This window comes from Mastigoproctus giganteus, chromosome 7 (assembly GCF_048544385.1).
Source record: "Mastigoproctus giganteus isolate SK-2022 chromosome 7, ASM4854438v1, whole genome shotgun sequence".
NCBI lineage: Eukaryota > Metazoa > Arthropoda > Arachnida > Uropygi > Thelyphonidae > Mastigoproctus > Mastigoproctus giganteus.
The window spans coordinates 106739032-106757110 of NC_143581.1; the positions used below are offsets into that span (position 1 = coordinate 106739032).

The following is an 18079-nucleotide window of genomic DNA, read 5'->3' on the forward strand; positions in this document are numbered from 1 at the left end:
ATGAGCTTATGCAGCATTAGCAAAAAAAAAAAAAAAAAATCACACCATTCCCTCCAAATGAATCACACCATTCCTCCTTAAATTTATTCAACCTATCAACTTCCACAACGACAGATGGAAGTTTGTTCCAGCAATTAACCACCCGCTGGCTAAAGGCAAATTTCCGCACATCTATTCTACATCTGTCCTTTCTTAATTTGAATTTATGCCCCCTTAGGTTCGTAATCTGAACAAGTGGAAGGATCCCATCAGAATTCAGCATGCTCAACCCATTCAAGGGTTGAGCACATACACCTCAATCAGATCACTGTGCAGGTGCCTAGTCTCCAGCCACTGCAATTTGCAGAACTTAAGCCTCTCTTGGTAAGAGGATCCCTTCATTCCCCTCACCAGTCTTGTTGCCCTTCTCTGTACACGCTCAAGTAGATCTACATCCTTCCTAAAATGAGGCCTCCAGACCTGTACACAGTACTCAAGGCGTGGCCTGACCATTGCCTTATACATAGGAACAATCACCTCCTTTTCCCTACTAGCAAAATTCCTATATATCATTGACAACACCCCATGACCTGCCCTGGCAGCCTGTCTGCATTGCTCAGAAAACTTCATATCTGATTGCACAATTACTCCCAGGTCTTTTTCATTTTCTACCACCTTAAGTGTAGTGCCACACAGTTGGTACGTTTCTCTGGGGTTACTTCTACCCATATGCAGTACTTTGCATTTGTCAAGGTTAAACTTCAATTGCCACTTCTTAACCCATTTGCTGAAATTATCTAGATCCTATTGCAGTAGCACACTGCCATTGCTGTCATTAACAACCCTGCCAACCTCTGTACCATCTACAGACTTCGACATTAAGCCTGATATACCTTCATCAATATCATTGATAAATATACAAAACAACAGTGGACCCAACACCGAACCCTGTGGGACTCCACTAATAACATTAGTCCATGAAGAGCAGCACCCATTGATTACCACCCTCTGTCTTCTCACACTTAACCATTCTTTTATCCATTGTAGCAACTTACCCTTAATACAATTCTGCTCCAATTTGTTGTTCAACTTATCCTTAATACCATTCTGCTAACATTCTGAGACCATTGTACTCACCTTTACGGAAGCAACAGTGTCAAAAGCTTTCCTGAAATCCAAATATATGATATCAAAATTATTTTTTGCATCCAGTTCCTTTGTAAACACATCATAATATCCTATCAAATTTGTCAGACAAGACTTTCCCTTAACAAACCCATGTTGTGTCTGAATTATTGCTGCAGTCTTGTCTAGATGATCCTGCAATGCATCTTTAACCAGTGACTCCATTATTTTACCCAGAACAGAAGTTGAACTAACTGGTCTGTAATTACTCGTGTCACCCTTCGATCCCCCTTTGTGAATTGGGGATACATTTGCACACCTCCAGTGTCCGTGGGAACCTCCCCTGAATCCAAGGATGCTCTCATAATTATGGCTAAGGGTTTGCTTAGTTCCTTTGCTGCCTCCTTTAATATAACTGGATAGATCCCATCCACACCAGGTGCTTTTCTTATGTTTAACTTCAACAATTTCTCCTCCACTTTGCTCTCAGTTATTACAAAATCATTAAGTATTCTGCTACAATTTGATAACCTTCTGCCATTTTCAAACCTTAATAATTCCTCATGTGTGAATGTAGATGCAAAATACTCATTCAGTTTGTTTGCTATCTGAGCAGGATCATCAACAGTAGAACCATTGATGTCAAGTGGACCAATCAGAGTCATCCCCTTCCTTTTTAGAGTTTATATAAGTAAAGAAATCCTTGTGTTTTTCTTAGCATCTTTTGCCAAGGATTTCTCGTAATCTGCCTGTGACCTGATTACAGAATAGCTTATATCTGCCATAGACTTCTGAGTCGCTTGATAATTTATATGCATCCCATGCATTTTTCTTCTCTGTTACGAGTCTCATTAGTTCATTTGATAACCATTTAGGCCTAAATCTTGAACAATATTTCTTAATAGGTATGAAACTTCTAATAGCATCCACAATTAATTCCTTGAATGTTTCCCACTTAGAATTTACTGTTGGTAACATCGTCAGTTGATCCCACTGTACAGAATTTAAAAACATTCTGAGACCATTGTACTCACCTTTACGGAAGCAAAAACCCTTTCCTTTACCCCTGATGGTAATTAAATCTTTAAGTAAATCCCACATCAGTCCACTGTGATCACTGCCATCTAGTGGTTCCTTTATCTGCAAATTCTTAATACACGAATAATCACTGCTGATAACCAGATCAAGAGTATTACTCTCTCTGGTTGCCTCTCGAACATGCTGCTGCAGAAAATAATCATCCAATAAATCCACAAAAGTCTGGCTAGTGTGTGAGTGACCAACACACAAGTTCCAGTCAATATCTGGGAAGTTAAAATCCCCCATTATAAGACATTCCGATTTACTAGCCCACTCTATTTCTCTGTACAATTGTTCATTGTACTCATTCGAGTCATTAGGCCTATAACACACTCCTACTCTTATTTTTGCTTTCGTAGTGCTTATGTCAGACCAAACTGACTCAACAGTGCACTGTTCATCTATATCACCTGGACGAACTTCTTTTGATTTTATGTTTTTCTTAATTAACAGCATTACACCTCCTCCCTTCCTATCCTGTCTATCCTTTCTGTACACATTGTACTCCCCAAATTCCAGTTCTGCATTACTTATATCTGTGTGACACCACGTCTCTGCTATCCTAACAATAGAATGTCATCAGTTGGCAAATGGGAGAGAATTGAGTGCATGTTGTATTTAAAGTGTATCTATACTCTCGTGATGCTCTTATTGACACGTGGGAACTTTAGCTGCGAGAGGTTCCAAGCTGGTGAGAGGTTGAAGGGAAGTTTAGCATTAATAATATTGAGATCGGAATGGTGTCGGTACCATTCAATGGTGAGGGCTTCATATTGAAGAATCCTGTAGCTCGATCTAAGTTTAATAATGGTGATGGCAGAGTTGACAAGGGGGGGGTGTGGTTGTGGGTTTGAGCATGGATTGTTAACTCAGTGCAGGATTGACCTGTCCTGAAACTGTTGAAGTGGTAGTATGCGCGGGTGTTGGAAGTTGTGGAGGAACCGAATTTGATGTTAGTGCTGCCGATGTAACAGGTGTTGCGGTTTGGTTGGCCTTTTATGAGATATATTATATTATTGAGATCGTTGGTGGAATATTTGTGTGTATCTTTATAAGAATTAAATAGAGAACCTAGTTTATTGTAAGTAGAGAAAGTGAGGGAGATATCGATATCTTTGAATATATGTCGGAATTGTGCTGTGAGTTCACTATGATAAGGGAGAACTATGCGAGTGTTTGTCTTGTTACTGTGTATGGTGGGGTTATTAATACTGTTTTTAAAGGTGGATGTTGGATGAGTTGAGGGGGGGGGTAGCTCTTGGCTATGAATTTATCAGTAAGGTATTGAAGTTCATTATTGTTAACGTTGTCGTTTTTCAATTATTCAGTGGGCCATCTGACATTCGGATGCAATCAGTGTGTGAATTTTTTATTTTGTTTCTAAAAAATTACAGTACTTCTAATGTTTTAGATCCAAACCGCCATCTGTAAACTAGTGATAAAGTTAGACAGCACTGTTACCAAATTCTTGTTCTACCCTTTGTACCAAACTTTGTACCAAATGTTTTGCCATTTTATAGGTTTCAGTTGTGCGTTTCCCCAACTTGAAAAAAAAAAATTTAATTTGGCACTCTTTGTTTCGTTACTTAATACTGCCTTGAATAACACAACAGTTGTAATTTGGCTGTGCATGAATGACTTAATGACATACTGACTTTTTAGAGAGAAGCAGTTGTATAGGTCAGCTGCTACAGTGTGTTACATCATGGTTCCACATGGATTGATATGCACATGGTGGACTTGGTCTTGAAAGTAAACATAGCCAAGTGGGCAGGAGCAGCAGTGTGTAGCACACGCTTCTTGATTAGACTGGTGTTCGAGCCTGTGACCACCAAATAAGAAAGGTCAGGGAATGACAACCGCATATCCCCAGAGCAATATGGCCTTAGTTGCTAATGATCCTAAAATCCAAATAACAACAACAACTTGAAAGTAAAACCTTGTATATAGAGAATAGAGTATATTTAAAATTCTTGAAATTTGTTCTCAACCTTAATATTTTCTTTTTTATTTTAGAATTTTGCCAACAGCAAATATTATAGGGGTGGATTTGAGCCAAAAATGACACGGCGAGAAGCTGGTCTCATATTAGGAGTGAGGTAATCAAATATTTGCTTATTAAGTGTGTGTGTTATAGTAATTCAAACACTATACTTTCCAGGTCTGAGCGAAAATATCAGAAACCTACCAAGAGGCTCCAGAGATTGGTACCACCCTGTTCACAATAAAAATAAATATAATAGATTCAGCTTTGTGTGTAGACAACTTCAGCATTTCCTGTCAACTCTCCAAATATCCAAACATTGAAAGACAATTACAAGGAACTATAACAGAGTAAATACATTGGCAAATACCAATAGACTTTGATGTTCCACACAGAAAATTATTTGTATTTATTTTTGTAGAAAATGTAACCTTCATCCTGACCAACAATTAAAACCAGCTGCACAAGAATTACTTGTAGTGAAGCAATATGTTTCCTTAGTAGTATTATTATTATTGGTGTTCTGGAAAGTGCAGCTCCATGCACACACACAACTATTTCTCCATGTCTCCCTATCCTCAGTCTCCCCTTCATTTCTCCATATCCACTCTCAGTTCTTCTATCATAGTTTTCCTTTGGGGGGTTTTCCCTGTACATTTTCCATCTTCATTTTCCATTATCCTTCACCTCACAATACATGTCCAAACCTATTTCTGATATTTTCAGCCTTATGATTGTTTCAGTCAAATATCTCCTCTCTCTCTCTCTCTTAGGGTGCCTCCGTAGCCAGGTGGGAAAGAGCAGCAGTGCGTAGCACACGCTTCTTGATTAGACCGGGGTTCGCGTCCGTCACCACCAAATACGGAGGATGCGGAAAGGTCAGGAAATGACCACCGCATATCCCGGAGCAATATGGCCTTAGTTGCTAATGCTCCTAAAAACCAAAAATAACAAATATATATAACTCTTACTCACTCGCACACGTATCAATCTTTTCCTTTAATTAGTTTCTATTCTTGGGCATATTTCTCTGCTGCTCTTTGCTTCTTCCACCCTTAGGTTTCCTGGATGTACTTATATTTATACCTATACTTTCTCATTGGTTCTGTTCTGTCTCTTCCTATATCAATATTTTTAACTTGCATATTTCTCTTCCCATTCTCGTCACCTTTGTGTTTGCAATATTTATTCTCATTGAAGCTATCACAACTGTCTTTTAGCCTATTAACCGATTTTTGCAATCCGTCTTCAGGATCTACCACCACCCATATCATCTTTAGACAACTCTCCCCACCCCTCATCCCATACAATTTTATTTCCTTTATCAGATGCCTCAACCATTTCATCTACATATATATTAAATAAAGTTGGGGACAGACAACATCTTGTTTCACACCTCTTCCTGTCTCTACACTTTCAGTGTTGTATTGTTCTACCCTGGCTATTACTTTTTGTTCCTAATTTAATCTACTAATCATTCTTCTGTCTTTCCAATCCACTCTATCCTTTCCATTATATTCAATAATGTAACCCATCCTTTGCATTGATCAAAAGCTTTCTACAGATCTATGAAACACATACATCTTTGTTCACTTCTGGATATCTTTTTTGTCAACGTTCTTTTTATGCCTATTGCATCCCATGTTGTTCTCCCCTCCCCTCTCTTTCCCCTCCTGAAACCAAACTGTCTTTCTTCCACATTTTCCTCCATCCTTCTATTTAATATCCTTAGCATTATCTTTTCTGCCTGTGCTATCAAACTTATAGTTCCAAAATCTTTATATTTCACTGCATGGCTTTTCTATTGGTATCATTATTGTGGTTTTAAAATTTGATCATTCCTTTGCTAATATATTACCCTACATAATTCTGTTAATTTTCTTAATAGAATTTTCCCACTTTCCTTAGTAATCTTACAAACTCCATTTGGTATTATACTTGACAAAAAATTAACATTCCTAGAACATATCAAACAGTTAAGATTTAACTGCATGAAAAAATAAATTTGCTGCAAGTTCTTTCAGCAACAAACTGTAGCTGATCACTATACTCTGCTTTACTGAGGTCATTATCTGAAACACAGATCTTAGTATTAGTAATGGCCATATGGTGCAAGGTGGCACCTTGGTAAGTTCAATGCAACATGATAAAAAGGGCAGTTTATCACAGTAAGTGTTGGAAATGTTGACATTTCCAACACTTCCTGTGGTTAGTATTTGTATAAAAGCATTTATATAAATAAGTTGTTTGAAAATTAAATTGTCATTATTTTAACTTCTGCATTTAGTTCATCTGAAATACATAACTCTTTAGGGGATATGCAAAAAAACAAAACAAATTGTGTATACAACCTATATCCCTGTTGTTATATACTCTTCCTGGTAGTAATGCTTTAAATTTCATCGGACCCTCAACCACACGGAAGGCAGTTTATTTCAGTGGTTGACAATACAGTGACAAAAACTAACTTTCTGAAGTTCTCTCTATCTTTATTAGTTTTTTTTTCTCAGTAGTTTATATTTATGTCGCAAGCTTATATAGCATCAGCCAAACAAAAAAAAAAAAAAAACTACACACAACACACTTCACCCATCCATGCCCTCCAAAAATTTACTTGAATTTATTCAAACCATGTATTTCCACAACAGCAGATGGAAGCCTGTTCCAACAATCAACCACCTGCTGGCTGAAGCCAACATCTACACTTCCACGCATCTATCCTGCAATCAGCCTTCCTCAACTTAAATCTATGCTCCCTTCCTCATGTGGGTAGTTTTAGCAAGAGGAAGAATTCAGCTTACTCTATCCATTCAAGTCCTTTAACACCTCAATGAGATCTCCTCACAGGTGCCTAGTTTCCAGATGCTGCAATTTGTAGAACCAAAGCCTTTCTAGGTAAGAGCACTCTTTCGTTCCTTTCACTGCACCTGTTCCAGCAGGTGCAGTGAAGGGAACCTCCTTACTAAAGTAAGGCCTCCAGACCTGTATACAATACTGAATATGTAACGTAATCAAGGCTTTGTATAAAGGGATAATCACCTCCTTATATCTGCTAGCAAAGTTTCTGTATATCACTGACAAAACCCTGTGTGCCACCCTGGCAGCCTGTCTGCTCTGTTCTGGAATTTCATATCTGACTACACATTTACCTCCAGGTCTTTTTAATTTTCCACTTCCCTGAGTGCAGTACCACTGAGTTGGTATGTTAATCTAGGATTACTGCTACCCATATGCAGTGCCTTGCATTTGTCAACGTTAAACTTCAACTGCCATTTCTCAGCCCATCAACCTAATTTTCCTAGATATTGTTGCAGTAGCTCACCTTGATTACCCTCATTAATCACCCTGCCAATCTTTGTATCATCTGCAAAATTATTAAGCCTGATATACCTTCATCAATATCATTAATAAATATTGAAAACAACAATGGGTCCAGCACTGAATCTTGAGGGACTCCACTATATTATCTGCAGTTTCTTAATGCATGAATTATCACTGTTGATAATCAGATGAAGAGTATTACTCTCTCTTACCGCAATAAATGGTTTTTTGAAAAACATAAAATTTGCTAAGATATTCTAGACATCTTAAATAATTATTTTTGTGATTAGAAGCATGACTCAATGTTATCTCTAAAACAAATTTGTAATTTTGATAATTATTTGACTATGAATTGAACACTTCTCAGTAATTTCTTTCACTATCAACATGACCATTATTCATGTTGTCCTCTCCCACTTGGAAAATGTGCACACCGGTTAATATCTGATCCTTTTAAGATTCATGATGAGATAATGTTTTTTGCATGTTTCTCCAGTCACAGAAGCCGATAATTAATTTACTGATGTTACATTTATTCGGAAATAACTTAAAAGTTTACTAATACATATATTTGCTAATTTTATTGAAACAACATTTTGCATTTGTCTTTTTCAAAACTTTATTTATTTGTAACAATTAATGTAGTTAATGTTGCTATACTTTGGGTTTTTTTATTTATAGTATTCAGTAATATCATTAGTTGATCTTCATACCATTCATTATTGAAGGATGAAATAGGAGTAGCTAGGTTTAGGAAATGTTTTCTTTTAAGATGGCTTACTATTTCTGCATTATTTCATCTTTAATGGCTGATAAATATTGCTTTCAAAAGATAAGGAATGTTCTATGATGAGAAGGATTAATTTTTTAAAACTGCTTAATGTCTAATTTTTGTTTTTTAATACATAAAAAAACCGAACAATTTTTCATCAGCAAGTTACATAATTGCTAGAGACAGTATATATGGCAGAAGGCGAGTAGTACGTGTAGTAGCAAGTTGTAAAAGTTATTTTGATATAGTTTGGGGAATGATGCTATGTGGTTGTTATCCATTAAGGTTATTATATTAACACCACTCTTATACCACATAAAATTAATAATATAGTTTATTAGGCTGTTTGCCTAATAAACTATATAATAATGTAGGCGATATTATATAGTTTATAATTACCACATTAGTTTAAATAATGTGGTATAAGAGTGGTATTAATATAATAATAATCTTAAAAGTTATTCTCTTTTATTGTTTCAGGTGCAACCCACCAAATCTCTTTTGCCTTATACCAGGCCTTTGCAACCCACAATTATGGCATGAGACATCTATTGGAAAGTCAGATTGGAGGGGAGAACTGGACATTAGGATATCCAATGTTTAACTTGCATAAATTTATACCTACCAAAATTTTTTTTTTTTTTATTTCTTCCCCACTTTGGGTTCAGTTTGGTTCAATGCCCTGATTATTGTCTGTTGTTAAGTGCAGGGCACCATGATTGCACTTTCCTACCTATTGGTAAATTGATCACTGCCTTTAAAAAAAAGAATTAGCTTCCAATTTCTCTTCCTCCATCTGCTTGACTGTACCTCTGAAACCATCACCAATAATGCAGTTTGAATTCTAGATATATAAAAGTTGTAGAATTTTCATGCTAACAGATTTTTTTTTTTAAAAAAGCAAGAAATGTTAATACTTGCAGTTTTTACTTTAATGAGGTATTTTTTTTATATTTCTTTCCCTCAGTCCGGCAGCAAGTAAGGCAAAAATTAGAGAAACACACAAAAAGATCATGTTACTTAATCATCCTGATCGTGGTAAGTTTTTTTTTTTTTTTTTTGTAATCTTGGTTATCTGATGATTAAGAAAGTGGAATCTGAATGAATATGTGTATATATATATATTTTTTTTTATTAACCTATATAGGCGATTTTAACATTTCTCCTTAATGGTCATGGTCAAGTGACATCAGTTTTTGGAACCACCAGGATGATTGTTGCTTATTTTATCATGTCAGAGAAAGTACAAGGGATCCATGGATATGACACTGAGGTAGCAATTTTGGGTCATTATATAAAATGCTCTGTGGAAATGTTAAATGTTGTCCCAGGCAAAACTGTTGACAGATCTTATACAGTTAAGTACTGAAATATGAAATAGTTTCAGATTGTCATGTGACACTGCTGCAGGTATAAAAAAGGAAGACAGTAAATAATTATAGGTCCCCTCCAGGTCAGAATTGTCAAAATCATAACTAATCTAGCTGGAATTACTGTTTTGCAGGTATTTTGCAGCCATTTTTGCGCCGACCGGGCTAGCCAGGTGGGTAAAGTGCCTGCCTGGCAACCCAAAGGTCGCGAGTTCGAATTCCGCCTTGGGCTTGGATCAGAGTAAAATGCAAAAACTTTGGGAGGTGCATTATGGCTACAGAAGCCGATATGCCAACTAACAAAAAAAAAAAAAAAAAAAAAAAAAAAGCAGCCATTTTTGCAATTGAAAGTACATTTTGAATATCAAGGAAACAAGGAGAGTCAGTTTACAGTAAAGTTACTGATTTGATCTCTGAGAAGAACCTACCAGAAAAAATTCTGAGGTTTAGAGAGAGATATCTTGCCATTAGAACTGCTACTAGGATCAAGGTGATTCCTTCAAACTGGAGAAGTGCAAATGTCTTACCCATTCATAAGGGAGGAACTAAGTTGGAGATGAGCAACTACAGACCAGCAAGTTTGACTTCTGTAGTGGTTAAAATAATGGTATCAGTGATTAAAGATACTGTACAGAAACCTCTTGTTGAGAATGAATTAGGAATCAATATATATCATCATCACATAGAATTCTGAAGGGAAAGTTTTGTCTGACAAAGTTGGTTAATTACTATGATGAGGTCTTAAGGAATTTATATTCTGCAAACAATATGATATTGTAAAACTGTTGTGGGTCACAGGCTTGTTGGTAAATAACAAGCATTCTTCAGAGTGGACTAACGTAGTGGATGGGGAACCCCAGTGTTGGGCTCCCTCTTTTGTTTCTGATTTTTTTCAGTGATAAAGGGAAAGCTGTTGAAATTTGCTGCTGATTTCAAGATAGGTATGATGGTAAATTATTGAAATGGCTATGCTACTTCAGAATGGCTTAGAATGGTTATGCATATGATCTGGAAGGCGGGAAAAGAAATATGGGGGTGGAGAGCACAGAATTAAAGGTAGTTCAGATAAGAAAGATTTAGGGGTTATGGTACAAGCAGGCATGAAGTTTTCACAGTTTAAGCATGTGGCCAGGAAGGTGTACTACTGGTGATCTGTAGGATCTTTAAGAGTAGGAGATGGATACATATTTATTCCTAATGCTAAAAGGCATTAGGAATAAATTATTCCTATTTATTCCTAATGACCTAAAAAGGGATATATGACTTCTAAAGAAGGTCCAGAGAAGAGCAACTAGATTTACATTGGTTGGAAGTGCTAAGGGTTAGTATTATAATGGCAAAATGATGCAAGGAGGCAGGATTTTTATGCATCTGCCAAAGGGGAAATCTCTCATTCATACCCTCCTCATCTCCAAAAAGGGTCTATCTATTTCCACTTTGAACTTTGCCAAATTATCAATCTTGACCACTGTGGCAGGCAATTCATTCCAGTGGTCTGCAGCAGTGTCCCACCACAAGGTGACAGGTGTGCCTCGAACTTTGCTGAAGCTGTAATAATTTGCTGATATCTATAAATAATACTATACGTATTATGATTAGAAATTGACAACTGAGAATTTTACCTATTGTAGGAAATTAACTGTACATTATTCACTCCCAATTATAGTTTTTATATATGTTTGTAATGCTACTCATTGTTATATTTCACAATATGCCATGTTTACTGAAATACAATGTTTACTGTACGTGCCGGACAGTAAATTATTTTTCATGTGGGTATTCAACACTCGCCTTCTAAAGTTATTTGTGTGTTTGCCCTTCCAGTATTTCTCATTTTGTCACTGTACTGACTGAAATAAGATGCCACTTGTTAAAGTTAGATACTTACATGCTATTCCTTAAAAGTGTAAGGATTAGCAAAACATCCCCTGTCTTTTATTGGCTTGTTTTGATATTTTTCTCTGTTTGTCCCTGCTACTTCAACTTTATTACTTTGTTCCTGTGCCGACACATCCACCCTTTGTTATAAGACTATATTTTAAAGTGATAGCTGTGCTCCTCCCTCTGTTCGAAGAGTATTGGTCCTGTGGCTATTACTTTCACTTCCTCACAGCTGGGCTCTGAAATAGTCGGAAAACTGTGATCACGAGCCATAACATTGTTGATTTTCTTTTTTTAATGACGGAATACTCCTAGTAAGGAGTATTCCGTCCAAGAGTGCGAGTACTGAAAGTGCTGAGCCCGAAAAAGCGGAAACAGAAATTAGTGTGCAGACAATGTAGTGATAATTATTTGTCTTTTGGATTTTTCTGGTGTGGTGATAAAACATGCCCCCCCCCCCCCCCGAGTGTCTCATGTGTGGAGAAAAACTGAGTAATGCTGCTATGGTTCCCAGTAAACTGAAATGCCATTTCTCAATAAAACATTCTTCTCTGGCATGCAAAGATATCAATTATTTTCGATGGTTGTTGGAACAAAATGAAACAAAATACAGGTAACATTCATGACTTCGTCGGTGTGTATTTCAGAAAAAGTACAGGAAGCCAGCTATAAAATAGCCAAACTTATCGTAAAGGTCAAGAAGCCACACACAATAGCTGAAACTTTGTTAATGCCGGCTTGTAAAGAGATGGTGAAAATAGTCCTGGGCCCAGAAGCTGCTAATGAAATTTCAAAAATTCCACTCTCAGCTGACACAATCAGTCTCCGAGTCAGTGATATGTTCAGTGACATTGAAGACATTATTAAGGAGAAAATCAACAGCAGTCAGAAGTTCTCACTTTAGATCGACGAGTCCAAAGATGTTAGCAGTCACACTCAACTTCTTGCCAACATTGGAAGGATTCTGTTAGTGTTTGCACAGATGAAACCGCTTCCGTGACAGGTCGAGTTAAAGGCTTTGCAGCTAAAGTGCGCGAAGACATATGATGTGACCGTTGTCTTATTCACTGTGAAGCCATTGTTACCAAGTCTTTGTCATCTGCTCTGAAGGTATTCTTGGACGAAGTAGTAAAAGTTGCTAACTTCATCAAATCGTGGCTTTTTTCCGTTTTGTGTCAGGAAATGGGATCTGAATACACCACACTCCTGCTACATACAGAAGTATGGTGGTTGTCATGTGGTAAAGCGTTAACACACCTTTTTGAACTTAAGGAGGAGGTACAGACGTTTTTAATAGTTGAGGGGCATGAGTATGCAGATGATGAATGGGTGACTAAGTTGGCATATCTTTCCGATATTTTTGTTCACTTGAATGAGCTGAACTGAAAAATGCAAGGAAAGAATGAAAATCTTTTTACGAGTTTAGATAAGATTCAAGGCTTTCAGAATAAGCTGGATTTATGGATACAATGCATTGCAAATGGGTTGTTTGAGATGTTCCCAACTGTATGGCCACTTGCTTCTGGTAATAAAGTGGTGATGGACTTCATTAAAGAACATTTAGATAACTTACAGCAGAAGTTTAAGGATTATTTTTGAGAGAGTGTTGAAGATTTTGATTGGATTCGTGATCCATTTTTTTTGCAGATACAAAATCTCTTCTGATGTACAAGAGGAACTACAAGTACAAGAGGAACTAACAGATCTGACTGTGGACAGAACATTGCTATTAAAACATTGTGAAGTGAAATTCGACACATTTTGTTAATAAGGAAAGAATACCCGGCTAGCTCTGAGATGGCAATTAATATGTTATTACCATTTTCAACTACATATCTATGTGAACTGGTCTTTTTGACCTTGACTGATATTAAAACATCAAAGAGGGAGAGACTCAGGAGAAATGAGGCTTGCATTGTCAATGATTCTGCCACGCATCAGCTGTCTGTGTTCAGCAAAGCAGGCACAAGTTTCACATTGAAGGTATGCAATACCTGTGCCTGCTTTTTTCTCCTACCAATTAAAATATATTTCCCTCGTTCATTTTACTGATTCTCTTCTGTCAGATGTCCCCAAGAGCATTTCAGGCTGCACTTTTTAAGCTGTTCTTTATGCGTAGTTATTTGGCTTAATACTAATAGAATTATTATTATTTATTTATTATTTTATTTTATTTTTTTTTTTGGCATTGCTTTTGTACAGTGATGTGACTTATAGCATATTCATATTAACATTGCCATAAACTATGCTTTTTGGGGATTAAGATTTTGATGTGCCGTGTTCATGAGATTCAGCCTTTTGTTACCCATAAAATTTTGTATTTCTACAACCTGGTTCTCATTTCTCCTACCAATTAAAATATATTTCCCTCATTCATTTTACTGATTCTGTTCTGTCAGGTGCCCCCCTAAGAGCATTTCAGGCTGCACTTTCTAAGCTGTTCTTTATATGATGTTGATTAGCATCAGTTAGCAATCTGTTTGCCTTCCTCTGAACTTTTTCTAGAAGTTCTGTCTTTTTTTCAAGTGTTCCCTCCAGACTGGAATGCAACATTCAAAATATGGTCTCTCTCTCTTTCTTTCTCTCTCTCTCTATTGTTTTTTACAAAGGAAAACAATACACAGTTTTAACAGGTGGCTTCCTAGCCACCTGTTTACACTGTGTAGAAAATTTTGTCTAATTGAATCATAACTCTGTCTTTTTCATCCTGGACCACTTGAACTACTGGATTTCTCTTTCCCAGGTGCAAAACTTTAAATTTAGTAGAATTAAACTTTAGTTGCTATTTTTCAGATCATTTGTGCAACCAATGACAAGCAGGGTTTCAACAACCAACAGTGTTAACAACCAATGGCAGGGTTGTTAATGACAGTAAAGACAGTATGTTACTCCAACTGGATCTAAATAAGTTGGGCAAATGGGCTGAAAATGGCAACTGAAGTTTAACATTGACAAATGCAAAGTACTACATATGGGTAGCAATAACTGAAGAGAAACGTACCACCTGTGTGGAACTACACTTAGGGAAGTGGAAAGTGAAAAAGACCTGGGAGTAATTGTGCAGTCAAATATGAAGTTCGCTGAGCAGTGCAGAGTGGCTGCCAGGTCAGGTCATGGAGTCTTGTCAATGATATATAGGAATTTTGCTAGCAGGGACAGGGAGGTGATTATCCTGTTATACAAGGCAATGGTCAGGCCACACCTAGAGTACTGTGTACAGGTCTGGAGGCCTCATTTTAGGAAGGATGTAGAGTTGCTAGAATGAGTACAAAGAAGGGGAACAAAGGGGTGCTCTTACCAAGAAAGGCTTCTTAAGTTCCGCAAATTGCAGCACCTGGAGAGTAGGCCCCTATGAGGGGATCTGATTGAGGTGTATAAAGCCTTGAATGGGTTGAGCAAGTTGAATGTTGATGGGATTCTTCCTCTTGCTCAGATTAAGAACTTGAGAGGGCACAGATTCAAATTGAGGAAAGACAGTTGTAGAATAAATGTGCAGAAATTTGCCTTTAGCCAGTGGATAGTTGATTGGTGGAACAGACTTCCATCTTTTGTTGTGGAAGTTGATAGCCTAAATAAATTTAAGGCTGAGCTGGATAAACATTTGGAATGAATGGAGGGGTGAAATGGGAGCGTTTTTTTTTTTTTTTTTGCTGATGTTGCATAAGCTTGCTTTCTTGCTTCATATGCCTCTGCTAATGCAATGCAAGTCATTTTGAAGCAAAACGGTCTGGTTCTTGTCCTTATCCAGCTACCTATCTATCTACCTATCTTTAGATCATTAGCAAACTTTCAACTTCCCCTGCACTCCCTCATGAATGTCATTAGGGGAAATAAGAAGCAGAAGTGTCCCCAACACTGATCTCTGGATTCCAATTTATATACTGGCCAGACTGGTTTGAGGCTAAAACCTGTATATATGAAGAATTTTGAACTCCTGGCAAAATTCTTCATATATGCAGAATTGCTTGACTTAATTAACATATTAAATTGTCTTCGGTAAATAGTTTAATAGTCTTAGTATGTTTGTTAGCTTATTTTTAAATTTAGCTAGAGATTTTGTAAGTTATGATTTCATATGCATAGAAACTTTTGTATTTGGTATGAATATCGATCTTGTAATTTGCTGTAGTGCATGGTAGGGGAATTCTATTATTTTAATTGTGGTAAATAGGTATCTCAGTAGTTTGAATTATATAGATTGGCATTTTAGATAATTTTATTATCTATTATAATTAACTTTACAAATGTAATGGTAATACACATAATATCAACTTGATAGGCTAGTATGTACTGCTACATAACTGGTGAATTAGAGTAGTGTTATCATTGCATTTAAGTATATTAGTTATGTGTAATATTCTCAATTGCACCAGATGTCTTTGTATGCTTGGTGTAGAGAGTGTGGAAAAAATTGAGTTGCCAACTTGGCGGTTGTGATGGGCCTTGATGAGAGCTTGGAGAGCAGGGTGAATGCCCTCGAAGATATTCAACTTGGGGGCCCACCAAGCTTTTAACTTCCTACTCAATGCCAGAGCTCAAGCTTGAGCATCAGGCAACACAGCAACAACCTCTAGGGTAGAATTCACTGGTCTCACAGGAGGTAGCTATTGTCAAAAAAATGGTGTGTACAGAAAGGACGGGGGGGGGGGTTATGATCTTAGTCAAGGAGCACATAAAATCTAAGGCAGGGCATTCAGTTGACATCGATGGCCAGTGCAGTGTTGAGTCAGGTTGAGTTGGTGTGGCAAGCACTGGGAAAGCAAAAATGAGAGTAGGAGTGTGCTATAGGTCTGATGACTGATGAGTACAACGAACAGCTGTACAGAGAAATAGAGTAGGCCAGTAAATGAAAATGTCTTATAATGAGGGATTTTAACTTTTCTAGCGTTGTTGAGTGGTAGTTAAAATAACCACTCACACATTACCAAGACTTTTGTGAACTTTTTTGGATGACTGTTTTCTACAACAGTATGTTAGAGAGGCAACAAGAGAGAGTAATACTCTTGATTTGATTATCAGCATTGATTATTCATGCATCAAGAATTTGAAGATAAAAGAGTGACTAGGTGGCATCACAGTGTATTGATGTGGGATTTATCTAGAGATGTAACTACCATTAAAGGGAATTATTTTTGCTTTTGCAAAAGCAACTACAATGGTCTCAGACAGTTTTTAAATTCTATAACAGTAGGCCAGCTGATGATGTTACCGTCAGCAAATTCTAAATGTGAGATGTATTCAAATTCTAAATGAGAAGCATTGATGATCCTGCTCAGGTTTCTGACAAGCTAAATAAGTATTTGCATCTACATTCACAGATGAGGAATTCTTTAGGGAAGTGGATGCCAGAAGTTTGTCAGACTCTACCAGGGAACTAAAGGATTTTGTAATAATTGAGAGGAAAGTGGAAGAGAAATTGCAATTGCTGAAGTTAAACATAAGAAATGCACCTGGGGTTAATGGATCTACCCAATTATATTAAGGGAGGCAGCAAAGAAGTTAAACAAACCCTTAGCCATAATTATGAGAGTATCTTTGGATGCAGGAGAGTCCCTATGGACTGGAAATGTGGCAATGTATTCCCAGTTCACAAAGAGGGATCAAAAGGTTAAATGGATGATTACAGGCCTTTTAGCTTACTTCTCTTCCTAAATAATGAGTCACTGGTTAAAGAAAGAGTGCAGTTTTACTTCAATTATAGCATGGGTTTGTTTAGTGGCGATCTTGTCTGACCAATTTGATTGGCTACAATGATGCAGTAACAAAGGAACTGGATGCAAAAAATAATTCGATATCATATGCATGGATTTCGGGAAAGATTTTGATACTACTGTATAGATTGGAGCCGTGTGTGGTATTTAAGGGCAATTTAATGTTATGGATAAAGGGATAGTTGAATAGGAGAAGACAGAGAGTTGTTATTAATGGAAAGTGCTCCTTGTGGACTAATATTATCCGTGGAGTCACCCAGAATTCAATGTTGGGCCCATTGTTGTTTTCTTTAGGGAAGTGGATGCCAGAAGTTTGTCAGACTCTACCAGGGAACTAAAGGATTTTGTAATAATTGAGAGGAAAGTGGAAGAGAAATTGCAATTGCTGAAGTTAAACATAAGAAATGCACCTGGGGTTAATGGATCTACCCAATTATATTAAGGGAGGCAGCAAAGAAGTTAAACAAACCCTTAGCCATAATTATGAGAGTATCTTTGGATGCAGGAGAGTCCCTATGGACTCTCCTGCATCCCTTGTTTTCTGTATTTATTGATGAATATATATCAGGCTAAATGTCTAAGTTTGCAGACTGGTTAATGACAGTAATGATGGTATACTACTGCAACAGGATCTAGAAAAATTAGACAGTTGTACTGGGAAATGGCAATTGACATTTAACATTGCATTATTCAAAGTACTGAATGTGGGTAGCAGTAATCCCAGATAAACATACCTCACTTGCACGAGATGCAAGCGAGGGACCCTGAAGCAATGTTCACACGGTCATATGTTTTTGTAAAATTTGCAAAAGTAAGATATTTTAACCCCAGTCGATTAAGACTGCTGTCTTTTTCC

At 37.0% G+C, this 18079-nt stretch overlaps 1 protein-coding gene across 1 annotated transcript in view; it reads left to right on the forward strand.

Moving 5' to 3' along the window:
- The window catches only part of LOC150083132 (mitochondrial import inner membrane translocase subunit TIM14), a 121855-nt gene that overhangs the window by 86010 nt on the left and 17766 nt on the right, over positions 1 to 18079 (forward strand). The window contains exons 5-6 of the mRNA XM_090377066.1: positions 4201 to 4283; positions 9229 to 9299. Of these exons, the coding sequence (XP_090233192.1) occupies positions 4201 to 4283; positions 9229 to 9299 (154 nt within the window). The remainder of the gene's footprint in view (positions 1 to 4200; positions 4284 to 9228; positions 9300 to 18079) is intronic.